Source organism: Zophobas morio, unplaced genomic scaffold, assembly GCF_036711695.1.
Source record: "Zophobas morio isolate AGI-343-1 ecotype UQ-CSIRO unplaced genomic scaffold, CSIRO_AGI_Zmor_V1 ptg000011l, whole genome shotgun sequence".
NCBI classification, from domain to species: domain Eukaryota; kingdom Metazoa; phylum Arthropoda; class Insecta; order Coleoptera; family Tenebrionidae; genus Zophobas; species Zophobas morio.
Genome location: NW_026972116.1, coordinates 25,667,139 through 25,687,052, shown reverse-complemented (window position 1 = coordinate 25,687,052; position 19,914 = coordinate 25,667,139). Strand labels below are relative to the sequence as shown.

The 19,914-nt window shown below is 32.6% G+C and overlaps 1 protein-coding gene across 1 annotated transcript in view; it reads right to left on the bottom strand.

Moving 5' to 3' along the window:
- The window catches only part of LOC135127287 (alkaline phosphatase-like), a 227,489-nt gene that overhangs the window by 99,823 nt on the left and 107,752 nt on the right, over positions 1 to 19,914 (bottom strand). The window contains exon 4 of the mRNA XM_064053733.1: positions 14,430 to 14,604. Coding sequence (XP_063909803.1) covers positions 14,430 to 14,604 — 175 coding nt within the window. The remainder of the gene's footprint in view (positions 1 to 14,429; positions 14,605 to 19,914) is intronic.

Genomic DNA, 19,914 nt, shown 5'->3' with positions numbered 1-19,914 from the left:
TTGCTGTCGATGAAACAACCTATAGTTGTGGAAGATACGTGGCAAGTTTAATTGTTGGAATCTTAAATGAAAATTTTCATAGTCGAGGGTATGTAGTAAGTTTGAAAATGTTAGATAAAACAAATGGCAATACGATTACCAGATTTGTAAATGACAGTCTTACGTCACTATTTTTGCCAAATGCCGTACTGGCGAATAAAATTTTATTGATAATCTTGGATGCAGCTTGTTATATGTTGAAAGCAAGGAATAATCTAAAAATATTGTACCCTAATTTAATTCACTCTACTTGCATTGAGCACGGTTTAAAAAGAGTGGCTGAAGGAATACGTTTGCAGTTTCCCACTGTTAATAAATTAGTGGCAAATGGTAAAAGATTTTTGTTAAAGGCCCACTAAGAGTGCAACATTTTAAGGAAAAATTTCCAAACATACCATTGCCCCCAGAGCCGATTATAACGAGGTGGGGAACATGGTTACAGGCTACATTTTATTATGACAAATATATCAAAGAATTTGAGGAAGTAGTTACGGAGTTTAGCGAAGATTCTTCTCAATCGATTAAAGATTGCATAAATATTTTGGAAAACAAAGATTTGCGACAAGATCTAGCTTTTCTAAGAAGCAATTATCAACTCGTATGTGAGGTAATAGAAAAGTTAGAAAAACCCAACATGTTGTTGGTAGATGCCATAAACTTAGTGAAAGAATTTAAACAACAAGCAAACGCAGTAAGGGGTGATATTGGTACTAGAGTATCTCAAAAACTTGACCAAGTGTTAAACAAAAATGCAGGTTTCGGTGTTCTTTCCGACGTTGCTCGTGTTTTACAAGACCAGAAGGTGGAAAATTTGGAGTTAGATTCAACATTAGTTGCAAAATTCAAATTTGCGCCAACAACGAGTGTGGATGTTGAACGCACATTCTCCAATTTTAAACACATTTTAAATGATCGGCGAAAAAATTTTACAGTGGACAACTTGGAACATATTACAATCATAAATTGTTTTAAAGAAAACTGAAATACGTGTGTAAAATATAAAGTCTAGTATTATTGTAAAAATATTTTATCCAAAGTTCTAAGAAGCGTTCTTTGATTTGTAATACGATTATGTTTTTAATGCTTTTTTGCTTAAAATAAAACTTTTTTATTGGAAATGTTGTGCTTATTTAAGCGCTTATTCTTAATTTTTTTGTGCTTATAAATCCGCTCTCTATTAATGAATATTAGGTTTAGCGTAGTCGGTAGGATTTCAGTGAAACCTCTAACCTGAAAGTAAAAGTGCCAATAGTTAGTTCCAGATTAGAATTTTTGAAACATTGGATTTGAAAATGAAGTTTATTTAATATCTTAAAATGTCCATAAAAATTTAGATTTATAAATAATAATTGCAAAAATCCTCAAAAAATTCTAGAATATGTCTTGGCGATCTGGTTCGAAATAACATAAAATATTAATAATCCACGAACAATAGTTTTGAAAAATTCGACTTGAAAGTGAAATTTTTGAAATATCGAAAAAATTCCAATATCAAGAATTTCATAAAAGATAGAAATTTTTGAAAAGTTGCCTAAAAATCCTCAAAATTTTGGAATTCTTGACGCGTTTCACCAAGAAGATTTTCGAAAGATTCGCTTTTAAAGTGATTTTTTTTAAATGCCTCAAAATCTCGAAAAACAGGCAACAAATTCATACGAAATTTTTGAAAAATTTCACGAAATAATCAGAAAAATTCTGGAATAAATAATCTTGACGAATTGGTTACAAAAACACATTCATAGTCCAAGACGATTTTGGAAAAAATCTCTTTGAAAATGGATTTTTATAAATATCTCGAAACCTCGAAAAACCACTGATCAAAAAATTCGTGTGAACGGTACTGAATAATTCAGAATTTTGAAAAACTGCCCAAAATTTAAAAAAATCTGAAACAAAAATTGATACGAAAATGAAACTTTTTAAATAATTCGAACGCTTAAAAAAGGGTAAACGATTTCATGAATAATTTAATTTTTCGAAAAGTTGCTTAAAATTCCTCAATAAATTTTGATATCGATCACGAGCTGAGTCGAAAAACTAAGTGTTCTTGGTCTCGAAAAAGATTTTCGATAAATTAGATTTGAAAATATTTTTTTTAATTCTCCAAAGCTCGAAAAGGTAAAAGATCATATACTGGAGGTAAGTGTCAATAGCCCCAGATCAAGAGATTCTAAAAATTCGATTTGGAAATGAAATTTATTAAAAATCTGGAAATTTCCATAAATAATAAAAAATTCATATAGACGCTTATTAAAAAATTTAAATTTTTAATAGTTGCAAAAAATCCTTAAAAATTCTGGTATATATCTCGAAAAAACTTAAAATTTTAATGGTCCAAAACCAGACTTTCGGAAAACTCAAATTGAATTTTTAGTTTTTGAAATGTCTGGAAAGCTCTAAGGCAGGTTAAAATTTCATAAAGTGGGGTACTGAAATATAAAAATTGTTTAAATATTGCCTAAAAATACTCAAAATTCTGGAATTCTTTTAAATTTTTTTTTAAATGCTTCGAAATTTCGAAACAAACAAGAAATTCATAGGAGATTTTTGAAAAATTAGCCAAAATACTCAAAATTTTCTCAAATATTGACGAGCTGGTTATAAAAACATAGTGTTCTAGTGGCGGGCTACGATTTTTGAAAAAAATCTGTTTGAAAATGGAATTTTAGAATTTCCTCGAAAACTTGAAAAACTTTCAAAAAATTCTGATGCTGTGTCCCAAATCCAAATATTCGAAAATTTCGAATCAAAAATATTTTTTTTAATTTCTCGAAATTTCGAAAAGGAGTCAAAAATTTGATATGGATGGATATTTAAAAATTTGTTATTTTTGAACAGCTGACCAAAATCCTGAAAAAAATTTCGGACAGAGATTGCGACGAACTGATCTGAAAAATATTAGCTAATGGTTCTAGGAAAAGATATTTGAAAAATTCTGCCTGAAAATGAAACTTTATAAATAACTCAAAAGGTCAAAAAACTGTAGAAAATTTCATGAGATATTATTGAAGTTTTCGAAAAGTTGCCTATTTGAAACTCATTTTTTTTTAATTCTCTAAAGCTGGGAAATGGTAAAAGAATATGTAGTACCCACTGAAAAATTGATATTTTTGAAAAGTGGCTTAAAAATCCACAAAAAAATCTGGGGTATAGATCTCGACGAGCTGATTCAAAAAACAAAGTGTCAATAGTCCGAGATCAAGATTTTCGAAAAATTTTACTTAAAAATGAAATTTATTTAATGTATCGAAATATTTTGTAACTTAAATTTTTCAAGTGTTTGGGAAACTCTAAGACAGACCAAAATTTCATACAAGTGGGATACTGAAAAATAAATATTGCCTGAAAATCCTCAAAATTCTGGAATTCTCGACGAGCTTCACAAACCAAATTTTCGAAAAATTAGGTTTTAAAGATGAGCAGTTTCAGTTTAATTTCGATTTATATAAAATGATGATCCAGTCCAATATACCTTTAAAAAAATTGGAGAAAGGCCCTCTTCAAGAATTCCTTGAAAAACACTGCAATCGACATATTCCGGTTGAAAGTACTCTCCGAAAAAATTATGTAGGCCCAGTGTTTCAGCAAGTTTACAACGAAATTAAGCATCGCATTGGAGATAATTATTTATGGTTCGCTGTCGATGAATCAACCGATAGTTTTGGAAGATACGTGGCTAGTTTAATTGTTGGAATCTTAAATGAAAATTTCCCTAGTCGAGGGTATGTAGTAAGTTTGAAAATGTTAGATAAAACAAATGGCAATACGAATACCAGATTTGTAAATGACAGTCTTACGTCACTATTTTTGCCAAATGCCGTACCGGCGAATAAAATGTTATTGATGATCTCGGATGCAGCTCCTTATATGTTGAAAGCAGGGACTAATCTAAAAATATTGTACCCCAATTTAATTCACTCTACTTGCATTGCCCATGGTTTAAACAGAGTGGCTGAAGGAATATGTTTGCAGTTTTCTACTGTTAATAAATTAGTGGCAAATGGTAAAAACATTTTTGTTAAAGCCCCACTAAAAGTGCAAGATTTTAAGGAAAAATTTCCAAACATACCATTGCCCCCAGAGCCGATTATAACGAGGTGGGGAACATGGTTACAGGCCACATTTTATTATGACAAATATATCAAAGAATTTGAGGAAGTAGCTACGGAGTTTAACGAAGATTCTTCTCAATCGATTAAAGATTGCATAAATACTTTGGAAAACAAAGATTTGCGACAAGATCTAGCTTTTCTAAGAAGCAATTATCAATTCGTATGTGAGGTAATAGAAAAGTTAGAAAAACCCAACATGTTGTTGGTAGATGCCATAAACTTAGTGAAAGAATTTAAACAACAAGCAAACGCAGTAAGGGGTGATATTGGTACTAGAGTATCTCAAAAACTTGACCAAGTGTTAAACAAAAATGCAGGTTTCGGTGTTCTTTCCGACGTTGCTCGTGTTTTACAAGACCAGAAGGTGGAACATTTGGAGTTACATTCAACATTAGTTGCAAAATTCAAATTTGCGCCAACAACGAGTGTGGATGTTGAACGCACATTCTCCAATTTTAAACACATTTTAAATGATCGGCGAAAAAATTTTACAGTGGACAACTTGGAACATATTACAATCATAAATTGTTTTAAAGAAAACTGAAATACGTGTGTAAAATATAAAGTCTAGTATTATTGTAATAATATTTTATCCAAAGTTCTAAGAAGTTTTCTTTGATTTGTAATACGACTACGTTTTTAATGCTTTTTTGCTTAAAATAAAACTTTTTTATTGAAAATGTTGTGGTTATTTAAGCGCTTATTCTTAATTTTTTTGTGCTTATAAATCCGCTCTCTATTAATGAATATTAGGTTTGGCGTAGTCGGTAGGATTTCAGTGAAACCTCTAACGTGAAAGTAAAAGTTCGTCTGCTCGCGTTATCCTGGAACGTTTCTGGTGGTATATGTAGCGTAGGCGTCGAAGGGTGTCCTCTCTCTCTCCCTCCCACATGCGGGCAAAGAATTGGCATTATTCGTCGGAATTAGCACCTCCATATTGTTTGGCGCAAACCGCCCCTCAAAGAACAATTAATTGAAACGGAAGCTGCGGAAGGGTCGTAAGTTATGTAGGAAAAGGGTGGAATGTCGAAGTTATCGCTAGTTTGTTAGAAAAGAGGCAGCGATGCATACCAGATAGGTTCTTCGATTCAGAAATTATCAAGGAGTGCTCGCCTCGTCTGCACGAAGGGGAGAATTCGCTGAGTAATAGCATCATGATAAATCATATCTGGTGATTTATACGAAAGTTGATTTTAATTCTGTGCATGGACAAAGCCACCGGACTCGGAATTAGCAAGTTGCTGAACTTTGGACGCAAACAAAATGGGAATATCGCGCACTGGCGATATTCGCGCTTTGGCGGAGTACTAATTAGGTACTAATCCAATTAGGGTGGTAAGGCGGCGTGTACTAAATCCTTGGAATAATTTTGAAATGTTGGGCGCTGAACAAACAGACAATTACGGAGTACTTGCCGGATAAACGAAGTGATGCATGTGGGCGGCTGTGCAGAGCAAACTCGATATGTCATTACGAGACGCTTTGTAGGCGCGCTTTGAGGGCCGAACTGCATCGGTTTCGCTGCGCTCTCGAGACAGAAACCAGAGCAGACCGCGTTCTCCGCAAATTCCGGAATATAAATCGGCTTGAACTGGCGGATTGGGCAGTGGAGTGGAAGGGCGAAGTTAAAAATGTGTGCCAAAGTTAAAATCAGCTTCAGAAAACACTAGGAAGTCGGTTGTATATTCAGTTTCATTTCCGTCTTGCTTTTAGTGATTTCCGAATTTTTGGTCCTGGTCCTCTATCTGTTTGATGTCAGTGTTTCACCTTACAAGAAACTACAAAAAAAACAGGAACGACAGCCACGGATTTTTGGTAGAATCTTTGTCTTGTCACGAAAAGTAAAAAAGTTACTGAAAAATTGAAATTTTTGAAAAGCCGCTTACAAATTCTCAAAAAGTTCTACAAGATTTTCGAAAAATTGATTTAGAAATGAAATGTTTGAAATATTTGGAAAGCTCGAAGAAAAGTGAGGTCAGATCGAGTTAGGTCAGGTCAGGTCAGATTAAAAACATGAAAATTTGAAAATGGTGTTTACTAAATATCTCGAAATGTCCAAAAGCACGGAAAAATTCAATGGAGGCAGATTGAGAAATTGAGATCAATAAATACAAAAAAATCCTCAAGAATTTCTGGGATATATCTCGCGACAATTTGGTCCAAAAAGATATAAAATATTAACTAACAAGACTTCCGAAAAACTTGGCTTGAAAATGAAAGTTCTGAAGGTACTGAAAAATAGAATTTTTTCAAATAATCCTGAAAATCCTCAAAATTCGATTTTAAATTGATTTCTTTAATGCCTCAAAATCTCCATAAAACAGTAAACAAATTCATATGAGATTTTTGAAAACTTGCATAAAAATACTCGAAAAATTTTGGTATTCATGATCCCGAACTAAGATTTTCGTAAAATTCGGTTTAAAAATGAATCCTTTTAAATAATAATTCAAAAGCTAGAAGAGTGCTGAAAAAATTTTTATATATATCTGGGATTAGATCCGTACGAACTGGTTCGAATACATAAAGTGCAATGGACCAAGAATTTTGAAAAATTCGATTTGGTGTTTTTTTTAATATTTCGAAATTTCGAAAAACGGTCAAAAATTCAAATGGTGGGGTATTGAAAAATTTAGATTTTTGAAAAGCTCCCAAAATCATAAAAAAATACCGGATATCGATCTCGACGTAGTGATTCGAAAAACGTAAATTGTTAATTAATTGTCCTCGAGAAAGATTTTCGAAAAATTCTTTTAAAAACTTCTTGAAATATGTATTCGAAAGCTCTAAAAATGGTAGAAAATTTCAGGAATAGTGAAACTTTTCCAACAGTTCTAGAACAATATCTTCGATAAATTTAATTTGAAAATGATTTTTTTTAATTCTCTAAAGCTCGGAAAAAGTAAAAAAGTCATATAATACCCATTGAAAAATTGAGATTTTCGAAATGTTGCTTAAAAATCCCCAAAAAATTCTCGGATGTAGATCTCGACAAAATGACTCAAAACACAAAGTGCCAATAGTTTCAGATTAAGATTTTTGAAACATTGGATTTGAAAATGAAATTTATTTAATATCTTGAAATTTCCATATACAGTACCACATTCATAGATGGAACCATTTTAAAAAAATTAGATTTATAAATAATAATTGCAAAAAATGCTCAAAAAATTGTAGGATATGTCTTGACGACCTGGTTCGAAAAAACATAAAATATTAATAATCCACGAACAATAGTTTTGAAAAACTCGACTTGAAAATGAAATTTTTGAAATATTAGAAAAGTTCCAAGATCAAGAATTTCATAAAAGATAGAAATTTTTGAAACATTTTAAAGGCTCAAAAAATTGTAAAAGATTTCATGAATAATTTAATTTTTCGAAAAGTTGCTTAAAATTCCTCAATAAATTTTGATATCGATCACGAGCTGAGTCGAAAAACTAAGTGTTCTTGGTTCTCGGACAAGATTTTCGATAAATTAGATTTGAAAATGATTTTTTTTAATTCTCCAAAGCTCTAAAATTCATATGGAGGCATATTAACAAATTTAAATTTTTTTCACTAGCAGCCTGGACGCATGCAAATGTCAACTCATTTAGTGGTAGCAAATTCAACTTTTGCTACCACGGGTTCAAAAAGAAAAATTGAGGTTATGTACGCAATGTTTGATGTGATTATTTCTTAAAAAATGAACAAATGTGTGCTACAAACATTACTTGAGTATACGCATGGTAGTTGGTAGACGGTAGAAGATAAAATGATTAACTCAGCGACAAGTATAAACGATTTTCTTTGTGTTGAAGATTTAGATCAAGTTTGATTAGAAATCAAAACAAAATCACGTTGCGTCAAAAAATTTAACGTTTATTTTTCAGTTTATTGTCTTATGGTTTCTACTAGTGAAAAAAATAGTATATTAACCACGGTTGCAAAGCCACTTCTAGACCTCGCACTTAGAGCCCTCGACGCTGCGCGTCTCGGCTTCTAATTTGCGCTCGGTCTAGAATGCTTGGCTCTGCAACCTTGGCTAATAATATACTATTTAATACTTGCAAAAAATCCTTAAAAATTCTGAAATATACTTCGACGATCTGGTTCGGAAAAATATGAAACGAGGCTTTCGGAAAACTCAGACTGAATGTTTAATTTTTGAAATGTCTGGAAAGCTCTGAGCAAGTCAAAATTTCATACAAGTCAATAAAAATTTTTCTAATGTTGCCTAAAAATCCTCAAAATTTTGGAATTCCTTATAAATTTTTTTAAATGCTTCGAAATTTTGAAAAACACAACAAATTCATAGGAGATATTTGAAAAATTAGCCAAAATATTACTCAACCATTTCTGGAATATAAATCTTGACGAGCTGGTTAGAAAAACATAGTGTTTATAGTGCCGGACTAAGATTTTTGAAAAAAATCTGTTTGCAAATTGATTTTTATAATTATCTCGAAAACTTGAAAAACTTTCAAAAAATTCTGATGGGGTGTTTGTTGCAAATCAAGATTTTCGAAAATTTAGAATTAAAAATTATTTTTTTATATCTCGAAATTTGGAGAAGCAGTCAAAAATTTGATATGGAGGATACGTATTTAAAAATTGAGAGTTTTGAAGAGCTACCCAAAATCCTGAAAAAATTTCGGACAGAAAAATTCTGTCTGAAAATGAAACTTTTTAAATAATACGAAATTTTGCCTAAAATTTTTCAATAAATTCCGATATTGATCACGAGCCGATTCGAAAAACTGTGTTAGTGGTTCTCGAATAAGATTTTTGATAAATTCAATTTGAAACAGATTTTTTTTTAATTCTCCAAAGCTCGGAAAAGGTAATAAAAAATATGTAGTGAGAGTACCCACTGAAAAATTTATATTTTTGAAAAGTGGCTTAAAAATCCACAAAAAAAATCGAAGAACAAAGTGCCAATACTCCCAGATCAAAATTTTCGAAAAATTCGACTTGAAAATGAAATTTATTTAATGTATCGAAATATTTTGAAACTTAAATTTTTCAAGTGTCTGGGAAACTCTAAGACAGACCAAAATTTCATACAAGTGGGATACTGAAAAATAAATATTGCCTGAAAATCCTCAAAATTCTGGAATTCTCGACGAGCTTCTCGAACCAAATTTTCGAAAAATTCGGCTTTAAAATGTTTTTTTTTATTTGCCTCAAAATTTCGAAAAGCAACAAATTCGTGTGAGATTTTTGGAAAATTGCACAGAAACACTAAAAAAATTCTGGAGCTGGTTAGAAAAACATAGCGCTCGTAATCCCAGATTAAGGTTTTCCAAAAATTTAGTTTAAAAATGAATTTTAATAAATATCTCGAAAACTTGAAAAATTATCAAAAATTTTGGTCGAGGGTACTGAAAAATTGAGATTCTTGAAAAGTTGCATGAGATCCTAAAAAAATCTGGAATATAACTCTCGACGAGCGAATTCGAAGGACAAAGGAAATGTTTGAAATTTTTGAAAATTTCGAATTAATTTTTTTTTACATTTTTTAAATTAGATTTAAATGCTGAAAAAATTTCGGACAGAGACCTCGACGAACTGATTCGAAAAATATTAACTAATGATCCTAGGTTTGAAAATTAGTCGAAAAATTCGATATGGAAATTGAACTTTTTAAATAATTCGAGACCAGGGAGAACGGTAAAAAATTTCATCAAAAATTGCAGTTAATTCGAAAATGTGCCAAATGGTCAAAAATTTTTGAGATGTAATTCAGGACGAACCGATCTGAAAAATAAAAAGTGTCAATGATGCTAGACCAAGGTTTTCGAAAAATTAGATTTGAAAATGTGTTTTTTAAATATCTTGAAATTTCGAAAAACTGTCAAAAATTCAAATGGTGGGCTATTGAAAAATTGGAATTTTCGATAAGTTGTCTAAAATCCTAAAAAAATTACGGCTAGCTATCTCGATGAACTGAATCGAAAAACGTAAATTTTTAATTAATTTTCCTCGAAAAATGTTTTCGAAAAGTCCTGTCTGAAAATGAAACTTTTTAAATGATTCCAAAGTTCTAAAATCTGTATTTCATACATAATTGAAGTTTTCGAAAAATTGCTTCAAATTCTTCAGTAAATTCTGATATGACCACGAACCCATTCGAAGTACTAAAAGTTTTAATGGTTCTTGAACAATATTCTCGATAAATTCGGTTTGAAAACCTTTTTTTTTATTCTCTACAGATCAAAAAAGGCAAAAAAATGATATCGTGGGGCACCCATTGAAAAATTGAGATTTTTGAAAAGAAAAATCACCAAAAAATTCTGGGATATAGATCTCGGGTAGCTAACTCGTAAAACAATAGTCCCAGATCAGGATTTTCGAAAAATTCGATTTGGAAATGAAATTTATTAAATATCTCGAAATTTCCATATACAATAAAACATTCATGTGTAGGCATATTAAAAAAACTATATTTTTAAATAACTACAAAAAATTCTGGGATATGTCTCGACACTTTGTTTCGAAAAAACATAAAATATTTATTAATGATCCACGAACAAGAGCTTAGAAAAGCTTGACTGGGAAGTTTCAAGATCAAAAATTTCATAAAAGATAGAAATTTTTGAAATGTTGCCTTAAAATCCTCAAAATTTTGGAATTCTCGACGAGTTTCACGAACAAGAGTTTCGAAAAATTCGGTTTTAAAGTTATTATTTTAAATGCCTCCAAATCTCGAAAGACAACAAATTCATACGAAATTTTTGAAAAATTACACAAAAATTCTCACAAAATTTAGGAATATAAGTCCCGGACTAAGATTTTCGAAAAAATCTCTTTGAAAATGGAATTTTAATAATACCTTGAAAACTCGAAAAACTATGGAAAAATTCGTATGAGGGGTACTAAAAATTAAAGATTTTTGAAAGATTCTTGAAAATCCTGAAGAAATTCTGGGATAGAGAATTCGACGAACTGATTCGAGTAACAAATTGTTGATGGTCCTCGAACAAGATTTTCGAAAAATTCGTTTTGAAAATGAACTTTTTTAAATAATTCAGGGGCTCAAAAATATTTGTATAGAAAAAATATGAAATGCTGAACATTTTGAAAATTACCTAAAAATTTTCAAAAATTTCTGGGATTACGAACTGATTCGGAAACATAAAGTATCAATGATCCCGGACCAAGATTATTCGAAACTTCGATTTGAAAATGTTTTTTTAAATATCTCGAAATTTCGAAAGCAGTAAAAAATTCAGATGGTGGGATATTGAAAAAATGAGATTTTTGAAAAGCTGCCCAACATCCTAAAAAAATTCGGATACTAATCTCGACGAACTGATTCGAAAAACGCAAATCGTTAATTAATTGTCCTTGAGAAAGATTTTCGAAAAATTCTGTCTGGAAATTAAACTTTCGAAATAATTCGAAAGCTCGAAAAACGGTTAAAAATGACATGGGGAATTGCAGTTTTCAAAAAGTTGCTTAAATTCCTCAATAAATTTTGATGTTGATCACTAAACTAAACGTGTTCATGGTTCTAGAACAACATCTTCGATAAGTTCGATTTGAAAATGATTTTTTTTAATTCTCTAAAACCCAGAAAATTCAAAAAATCATTATAGTACTCATTGATTATCGAACAGTCGCTTAAGAATCCCCAACAAATTCTTGGGTATAGATCTCGACAAGCTGACTCAAAAAACAAAGTGTAAATAGTCTATAAATAGATAAGATTTTCGAAAAATTCGATTTGAAAATGAAATTTATTTAATATCTCGAAATTTCCATAAACAGTAAAAAATTTATATGGAGGCACATTAAAAAATTTAGATCTTTAAATAATTCAAAAAAATCCTCAAAAAATTCTAGGATTGACGATCTGGTTCAAAAAACTTAAAATAATAATGATCCACGTAACAAGAGTTTAGCAAAACTCGACTTAAAAATGAAATTTTTGAAATATCTGGAAAGTTCTAAGATCAAAAATTTTATAAAAGAGCTTCACGAACAAGATTTTTGAAAAATTCGGTTTTAAAATATTTTTTTTAAATACTTTCAAATCTTGAGAAGCAGGCAACAAATTCATACGAGTCGAGATTTTGGAAAAATCGCACAAAAAACTCAAAAAATGCTGGAATGTAGATCTTGACGAGCTGGTTTCTAAAAAATCTGTTAAAAAATGGATTTTGATAAATATATCGAAAACTCGAAAAACTATCAAAAAAATTCGTATAATTAAAGGGTACTGAAAAATTGAGTTCTTTGAAAGGTTGGCCAAAATTAAAAATAAACTCTGAAATATAGCTCTCGACGAGCTAATTCGCAAAATATAAAGGGTCCCAAATCATGATTTTCGAAAATTTCAAAATTTTGTTTTTCAAATATTCCGAAATTTCGAAATTCGATCAAAAAAGGGATATTTAAAAAATTGAGATTTTTGAACAGCTGCCCAAAATCCTCAAAAAATTTCGGACAGAGAGCTCGACGAGCTGATTTGAAAAATGTCGAACAATGGTCCTAGAAAAAGACTTTCGGAAAATTCAGTCTGAAAATTAAAGTTTAAAAAAAAATCAAGAACTCGAACAATGGTAAAGAATTTCATGGAAAAGTGTAGTTTTCGAAAAGTAGCCAAAAATATTTTTTATAAACACCTCGAAAACTCGAAAAACTATCAAACAGTTTGTATGTGGGATACTGAAAGATTGAGGTTTTTGAAAAATAGCTCTCGATGAGCTAATTTAAAAAATGTGAAGGGTCCCAAATCAAGATTTTCCAAAAATTTCAAATTAAAAATTTAAGTTTTTAAATATTCCGAAGTTTGGAAAAGAGGTTGACAAATTGTAAATAAATTAAAAAAAAAAAAATGAGATTTTTAAACAGCTGCCCAAAATCCTAAAAAAAAGGTGATTCGAAAAATGTTCATTAGTGATCCTAGAAAAAGCTTTTCGAAAAATTCGCTCCGAAAATTAAACTTTTTAAATAATTCGAGAGCTCGAGGAACAGTAAAAAATTTCAGGAAAAATTGCAGCCGATTCCAAAAATTAAAATTCGATTTGAATATATTTTTTAGCTATCTCGAAAGTTCGAAAAAAGGTCAAAAAATGCTACCAATTGACAAATTGAGAGCTTTGAAAAGTCGCATAAATATCCTTAAAAAATTCTGGGACATAGATCTCGATGAGCTGATTTGAAAAACTCAAAGTGTTAACAATCGCAAACTAAGATTTTCCAACAGTTCAGAGAATGAAACTTTATAAATTTCTCTAAATTTCAAAAAATTCATATGGATGGGAACTAAAAAATTTAGTTTGACGAAAAATGTGTTCAAATAATTCGAAAGCTGCAAAAGCGGTCAGGTCAGGTCAGGTCAGGTCAGGTCAGGCCAGGATTTTTAAAGATGAAGCGTTATCTTTAAAAATCGAAATTTTTTAAAAGTTAAAAAATTTGGTGTGAATTTTTTTTAATATTTCGAACACTCTAAAAAAGGTAAAAAAGATCATAGGGAAATATTGCGCATTGAGATTTTTGATAAATTGCCTAAAAATCTCTCTTCTTTTGAACATTTGACTTGAAAATGCAACGATAAGAGACAAGCTTTCAAAACTCTTTGGTTGTTTTCCATCGATTCAAGGAGTTTCCGTAGTCAACCTTCCAATATTTTTTCGTAGATCTTCATAAAATTCAAAAGTAATGTATTTAATTCGAAGCTGTTGACTGATACTTTTAAAATAACTTGTCCAACACCGATGCGAACATCATTTAAGAGTGAACAACAACAATAATAAAAAAAAAGTGTGTGCGGCCTCAAATAATTTAAACTTTTCTAATACGTACTTTTAACATCTGGGTGTCTCCTACTAATGACAATTTCCAGAAAAACAAATGTAACCATATTTTTCACAATTCAGTCACCATATTTTCACTTTCGCTCCACCCTGACTCGGAGTGATGCGCTCGTCATAACCGCTAATCATCTGTTGCGCCATTTTTTACTCCCCTTGCTACCTCTGCACCGCCAGGACGTTTCCCTCATCAGATAACCCCATCACCCTCCATTAACCCCCAACAAGTTGCTCTAGTACATTACTCCCGGCAAAAAAGACGTCCCCAGCCCGTATCAGCACTATCTAAACACCCGTTATTTTTTATACACCAGCGTTCCGGAATCCCTTAAGCAACTCGGAACGATCCTCAATTCCCTCCTAAAGAGTTCAGTATGCGGTCAGCGGCCGCTTTCACCCTCAGACAAGCGCCGATGTTTATTCTAGAAAAGTGCACCGACGATGTTCGTTAGGGGAAAACGCGCTATTTTCTTACCTGACTCCTGTGCCCAATCTATCAGAGAGGAAACTCGGGATGAGAAGCTGGAAAAACAGTTCTCGAAACGACCCCGAGCGTCCAAACCGACCGTTTCGAAGTTTGTTTTAACGCCGCACATCAACGCCGTCGCGCATGCTGATGATTCGCCGATCTGGGCGTCCATGTTGTAGGTCTGAAAGAGGGATTTGCATTAGAAAAGGTAAGTAAATATGAGAAAAAATGGGGCTGTGCGGCCGTTTCTCTCAAAAGGAAGCCGAAAAAGAGCCGAGGAAAAGTGCAGATGAAAGCGAACGCTTATTGATCTAGATTTTATTTTGTTGCGAGGGTTTGTTGTTGCTGGAGCTGAATCTTAACTAAAAATAGAGTGTTGGATGATTATTGGTACCGAAAACGCGAATAATTGTCCCCGCCAGAAGCGATGAATTGAGAGCGGATTTCTAGGTTTAATGCTTTTTGTGAAAAATGTAAGCACTTCAAAACTTTTTTATATCTGCAACTATGATACAATTTGGAGTCATTTGACACATTTTTTTTATGCTTATTTGCTTTTTTTTCAATTTTATGCATATTAAAACTTATATGCTTATTTAATGCTTTTTTCGACGAATATGAGTTTTAGTGCATATTTTGTTCAAATGCCGGCCTTGTCGGGATGACAAATACTTGTTAGTTGGGCGTATCGTATCGTATGCATTTTACCTGGACTTGACCATTGAAGTACACTTACTCAAGACCCTTTCTGTGAATAGGTTCCGGTCGTTTGGGTAATAAAATTTTATTATAGGATTGGAAAAATACTCCATAGATTTGTGACGAAGAGTCTACATATTAAGAAGGAAAAAAGTCAAATCATAAGCCCCGCCCACCCACCCTGTCTCAATTGTGACGATTTTTCTTTATTGGTTGTGAGCAAGAAGGCGGAGCTTAATTGCAAAATTCTTATTTTTCAACGAGAAATTACCATGTGAAACGTGTTCGTAAATAAACGTGTTGTTCACAGAAAATTTTTAAGTAAAAAAGAAAGCCAAAATTAAGCTTCACCATTCGGCTCACGACGAATAAGAAAATTTGTCACAATCGAGATGCGGGGGGGTGGGCGGAGTTTGTATTTTGTTTTTTTTTTTTCTTAAATGTGCGTAGTTTTCTATTCACGACGAGAATTTGAAAACTTGCTTAATATGATAAATTTTTAAACAAGTGTAGGAAATAAAATTTACCATTTTAAAAATGTTTTCAGTCGTTTGTGATGAAGAGTCTGCATATTAAGAAGGAAAAAAGTCAAATCATAAACCCCGCCCACCCACCCTGTCTCAATTGTGACGATTTTTCTTTATTGGTTGTAAGCAAGAAGGCGGAGCATAATTGCAAAATTCTTATTTTTCAACGACAAATTACCATGAGAAACGTGTTCGTACATAAACGTGTTGTTCACAGAAAATTTTTTAGTAAAAAAGAAAACCAAAATTAAACGTCGCCATTCGGCTCACGACGAATAACAAAATTTATCACAATCGAGAGGCGGGTGGGTGGGCGGGGTTTGTATTTTGTTTGTTTTTGCTTAAATGTGCGTAGTTTTCTATTCACGACAGGAATTTAAAAACTTGTTTAATATGATAAATTTTTAAAGAAGTGTGGGAAATAAAATTTACCATTTTAAAAATGTTTTCAGTCGTTTGTGATGAAGAGTGTGCATATTAAGAAGGAAAAAAGTCAAATCATAAACCCCGCCCACCCACCCTGTCTCAATTGTGACGATTTTCCTTTATTGGTTGTAAGCAAGAAGCGGAGCATAATTGCAAAATTCTTATTTTTCAACGACAAATTACCATGAGAAACGTGTTCGTAAATAAACGTGTTGTTCACAGAAAATTTTTTAGTAAAAAAGAAAGCCAAAATTAAACGTCGCCATTCGGCTCACGACGAATAAGAAAATTTATCACAATCGAGAGGCGGGTGGGTGGGCGGGGTTTGTATTTTGTTTGTTTTTGCTTAAATGTGCGTAGTTTTCTATTCACGACAGGAATTTAAAAACTTGTTTAATATGATAAATTTTTAAAGAAGTGTGGGAAATAAAATTTACCATTTTAAAATGTTTTCAGTCGTTTGTTATGAAGAGTCTGCATATTAAGAAGGAAAAAAGTCAAATCCTTACTTCCGTTGATAATGAATTAAAGCTTTTAACCAGATGTTCTTTTTCGGCGTTTTGCGGCAAGACCGTTGAAGATTTTCTAGTATTAATTTATTATTTGCCTTACAGGCTTAATAATATTCCCAGTAGGGGTACAAATTAACTTAATCTACCTCAGATAAATCAATAACAATAAAAATAAATAAAATACAAAAAAAATAAAAATTCGAGTGTTATATAATAAATATTCTACTCTTTCTGCTTGCCAACCCCTTATCTTGCATACTTCTTTCATCCAGTCCAGTCCTCTTCCATCCTTGTTTAGCACTTCTTCCCTACTTTCCTCCGATTTTCTCAATCCTTCACATCCTTCCAGCATATGCTCTATTGTTTCTCCCTCTCTCCAACATATCCTACACCTTCTGTCAGTTTCATCCATCCAAAAATTATTCTCTTTCTCTTCATTTCCACACCTAAATCTCGGCATCATTCTTTTCTCCTTTATACTCTCTCTCTGTGTGTACTTTGGTGCTTCATCCTTTACTATTTTTCTATAGTCTGCGTTATATCTAGGCTTCGATATTCTCGACCTATGTTCTTGCTTATCTATATCCTTATCTCTTACACTCAGTTGTTCTTTCATACTCTTTCCCATTTCTCTCATTCTCTCTATTTCTTCACGTGCATATCCCTTTCCTTCATAATACTTGTCCCTTTCGTTCCAAACATGTTTCCCCCTTCCGTTCTTATTTCTTTCCAACATTCTTGCAATTTCTTGCAATCACCTCTCTCACTGAACTTCTCCACTCTCATTTTCTCTCTTTTTGTTTCTTCTCTCACTATATACCCCGGCGTATACTTTTCCAATTCCAATGTCCATTTCAAGTATTTTTCTTGCACTCTCTCTATTTCTTCATATTCCCTCCATCCCCAAATCTCAGCTCCGTACATGAATACACTTTTGACCAAACTATCAAACATCATTATTCTTCTCTTATAACCATGTCCAAATTTTCTCTCTCCTATTCCCCATACTATTCCTACCACTTTGTTTGCTTTTTGGACCATTTCTTGAATATGCCCTCTGTCTGAGTTATTGCTCTTTAATGTATATCCTAAGTACTGGAATTCTTTCACCTGTTCAATCTTCTTCCCTCTCCACGCCCATTCTTCCTTCTCCTTTCTTACTTTCTTCCCAAACACCACCATTTTTGTTTTTTCCACATTCACTTCCAATTCCTTTTTTTTACATACTTCTCCAAACTTTTTATCATTGCTTTCATTTCTTCTCTTTTCTTTGCCACAATCACCAAATCATATGCGTACGCCAACGACCACAATTTCTCTTTGCTCCCATTACCACCCCTCCTGTCTGTGCTTTTCTGAACATTTCATCTATATTTCCTAGATAAGCTGCAAACAATGCGGGGCTTAGTGGGCATCCTTGTCCCACTCCTCTATTTGTATAAAAACTCTCACTCTCTATTCCATTCACTCTCACCGTATTTACTGTTTCTTCATATATTTCTTCGATTTTCGTTACCAAGTATGCATCTATTCCCTTTCTCCTCAAATACTCCCACATTTTGTCTCTATTCACGCTATCAAACGCTGCTTTGAAATCTATGAACAATGCGTACATTCGTCCACCCTCTTTCCTTATTTCTCATCCCACTAAATGCCGCAGGATGTACACATTGTCCATAATAGTACCTCTTCCTTTCCTAAACACTGCCTGACCGTCTGGTAACAAACCCCTTGCTTCCATCTCCTTTCGTAACCTCTGATCGAGTATCATTGCATATATCTTGTACACCTTATTGAGCAAGGTAATCCCTCGGTAGTTCTTCGCATCACTCTTTTGCCCCTTTTTAAATAATGGGATTATTATACCTTCTCTCCACTGCCGAGGAAACCCTTTTCCCTTCCAAACTCCATTTACCACTTCGCATATCTTTTCTTTCACTTCTTCTGTCCCGAACATCCACGCTTCGTTCTAGATTCCATCCCCTCCTGGTGCCTTTCCTCTTTTCAGTCTTCCAATCTGTCTTTCTATTTCATCTTTTGTTATTTCCGAACCTCTCCACATTTCTTCCGTCGTTGTGATTCCTTTATTTATTTTGCAGCATTTTTCCTCACAACCTCCCAATAATTCCATAAAGTGTGTTTTCCATACATGTATTTTGATTTTCCGGCTAATTTCAGTCTTCCTTCTCCGTTCCTTGTTTATGTATCTCCATACTTGCTCTTCTGTTTTCAGGGACTTTATTGTCTTCTCTTCTTCTTCTCGTTTTTCTCTTTTTCTTTCTTCCCATTTTCTCCTATAATTCTCTCTTGCTTTTAGGTACTCTTCTTTCCTTCCCTTGTTATTCTTCCATTTTCTTAATTTTCCCTTGCTTTTCTCTTCAACTCACTACATTCTCCGTTCCATCCATTATCCTCGCATGCCATATGTATATCTTTCTTTTTTCCGTAGCTTCTACAATTAGGTTGCTCAGTTCCACCATCATGGCTTCTATATCTTCTTTTACTTCGAATTTCTTTTTTTCTAGTCTAATTCTGTATCTTTGAATTCCCTCTTCATGCCATATTCTTTTTTCTAATTCTTTTCTTTCGTGTCTTCTCTATTGTTTTTCGTACTCTTGCTCTTTTCTTTTGATTTTTATTTCTAGAGGCATGTGGTCTGATTCTACCCTTTCCCCCACTTTGAAACTCTCTATTTCTTCCCACGCCTCTTCGTTGATAATCCCATAATCTATAATTGATTCTCCCATCGCCCCTACGTACGTCCATTCTCCTTCTTCATCTCCTTCCTTGTTTCCATTCAAAATTTCCCATCCCATTTCTTCTATTATCTGCCACAATATTTTCCCTTCTTTGTTATTTGCTTTATCTTTTATCTCCCAATCTTGCGTTAAAATCCCCTCCTATAAGTATTTTTTCATCTCCTTTTTCTTTTGTTTCCATTTCTATGTTTATCTTGGTTTCCTCCATTTTCTTGCTATAAACGGTTATTATTTCCCATCGATTGTTATCCAGCTGTATTACTTTCTTCATTTGACCATTGAAGTACACTTACTCAAGACCCTTTCTGTGAATAGGTTCCGGTCGTTTGGGTAATAAAATTTTATTATAGGATTGGAAAAATACTCCATAGATTTTATGACTTTAAATCCTTACTTCCGTTGATAATGAATTAAAGCTTTTAACCAGATGTTTTTTTCGGCATTTTGCGGCAAGACCGTTGAAGATTTTCTAGAAAAAAGGATTATTGTATCCAACTACCTATCTTAAAATTTTTCTAAAGGAAACTTTTAAGTAAATGAACCGTTTATTTCACAACCATCAGTCTAT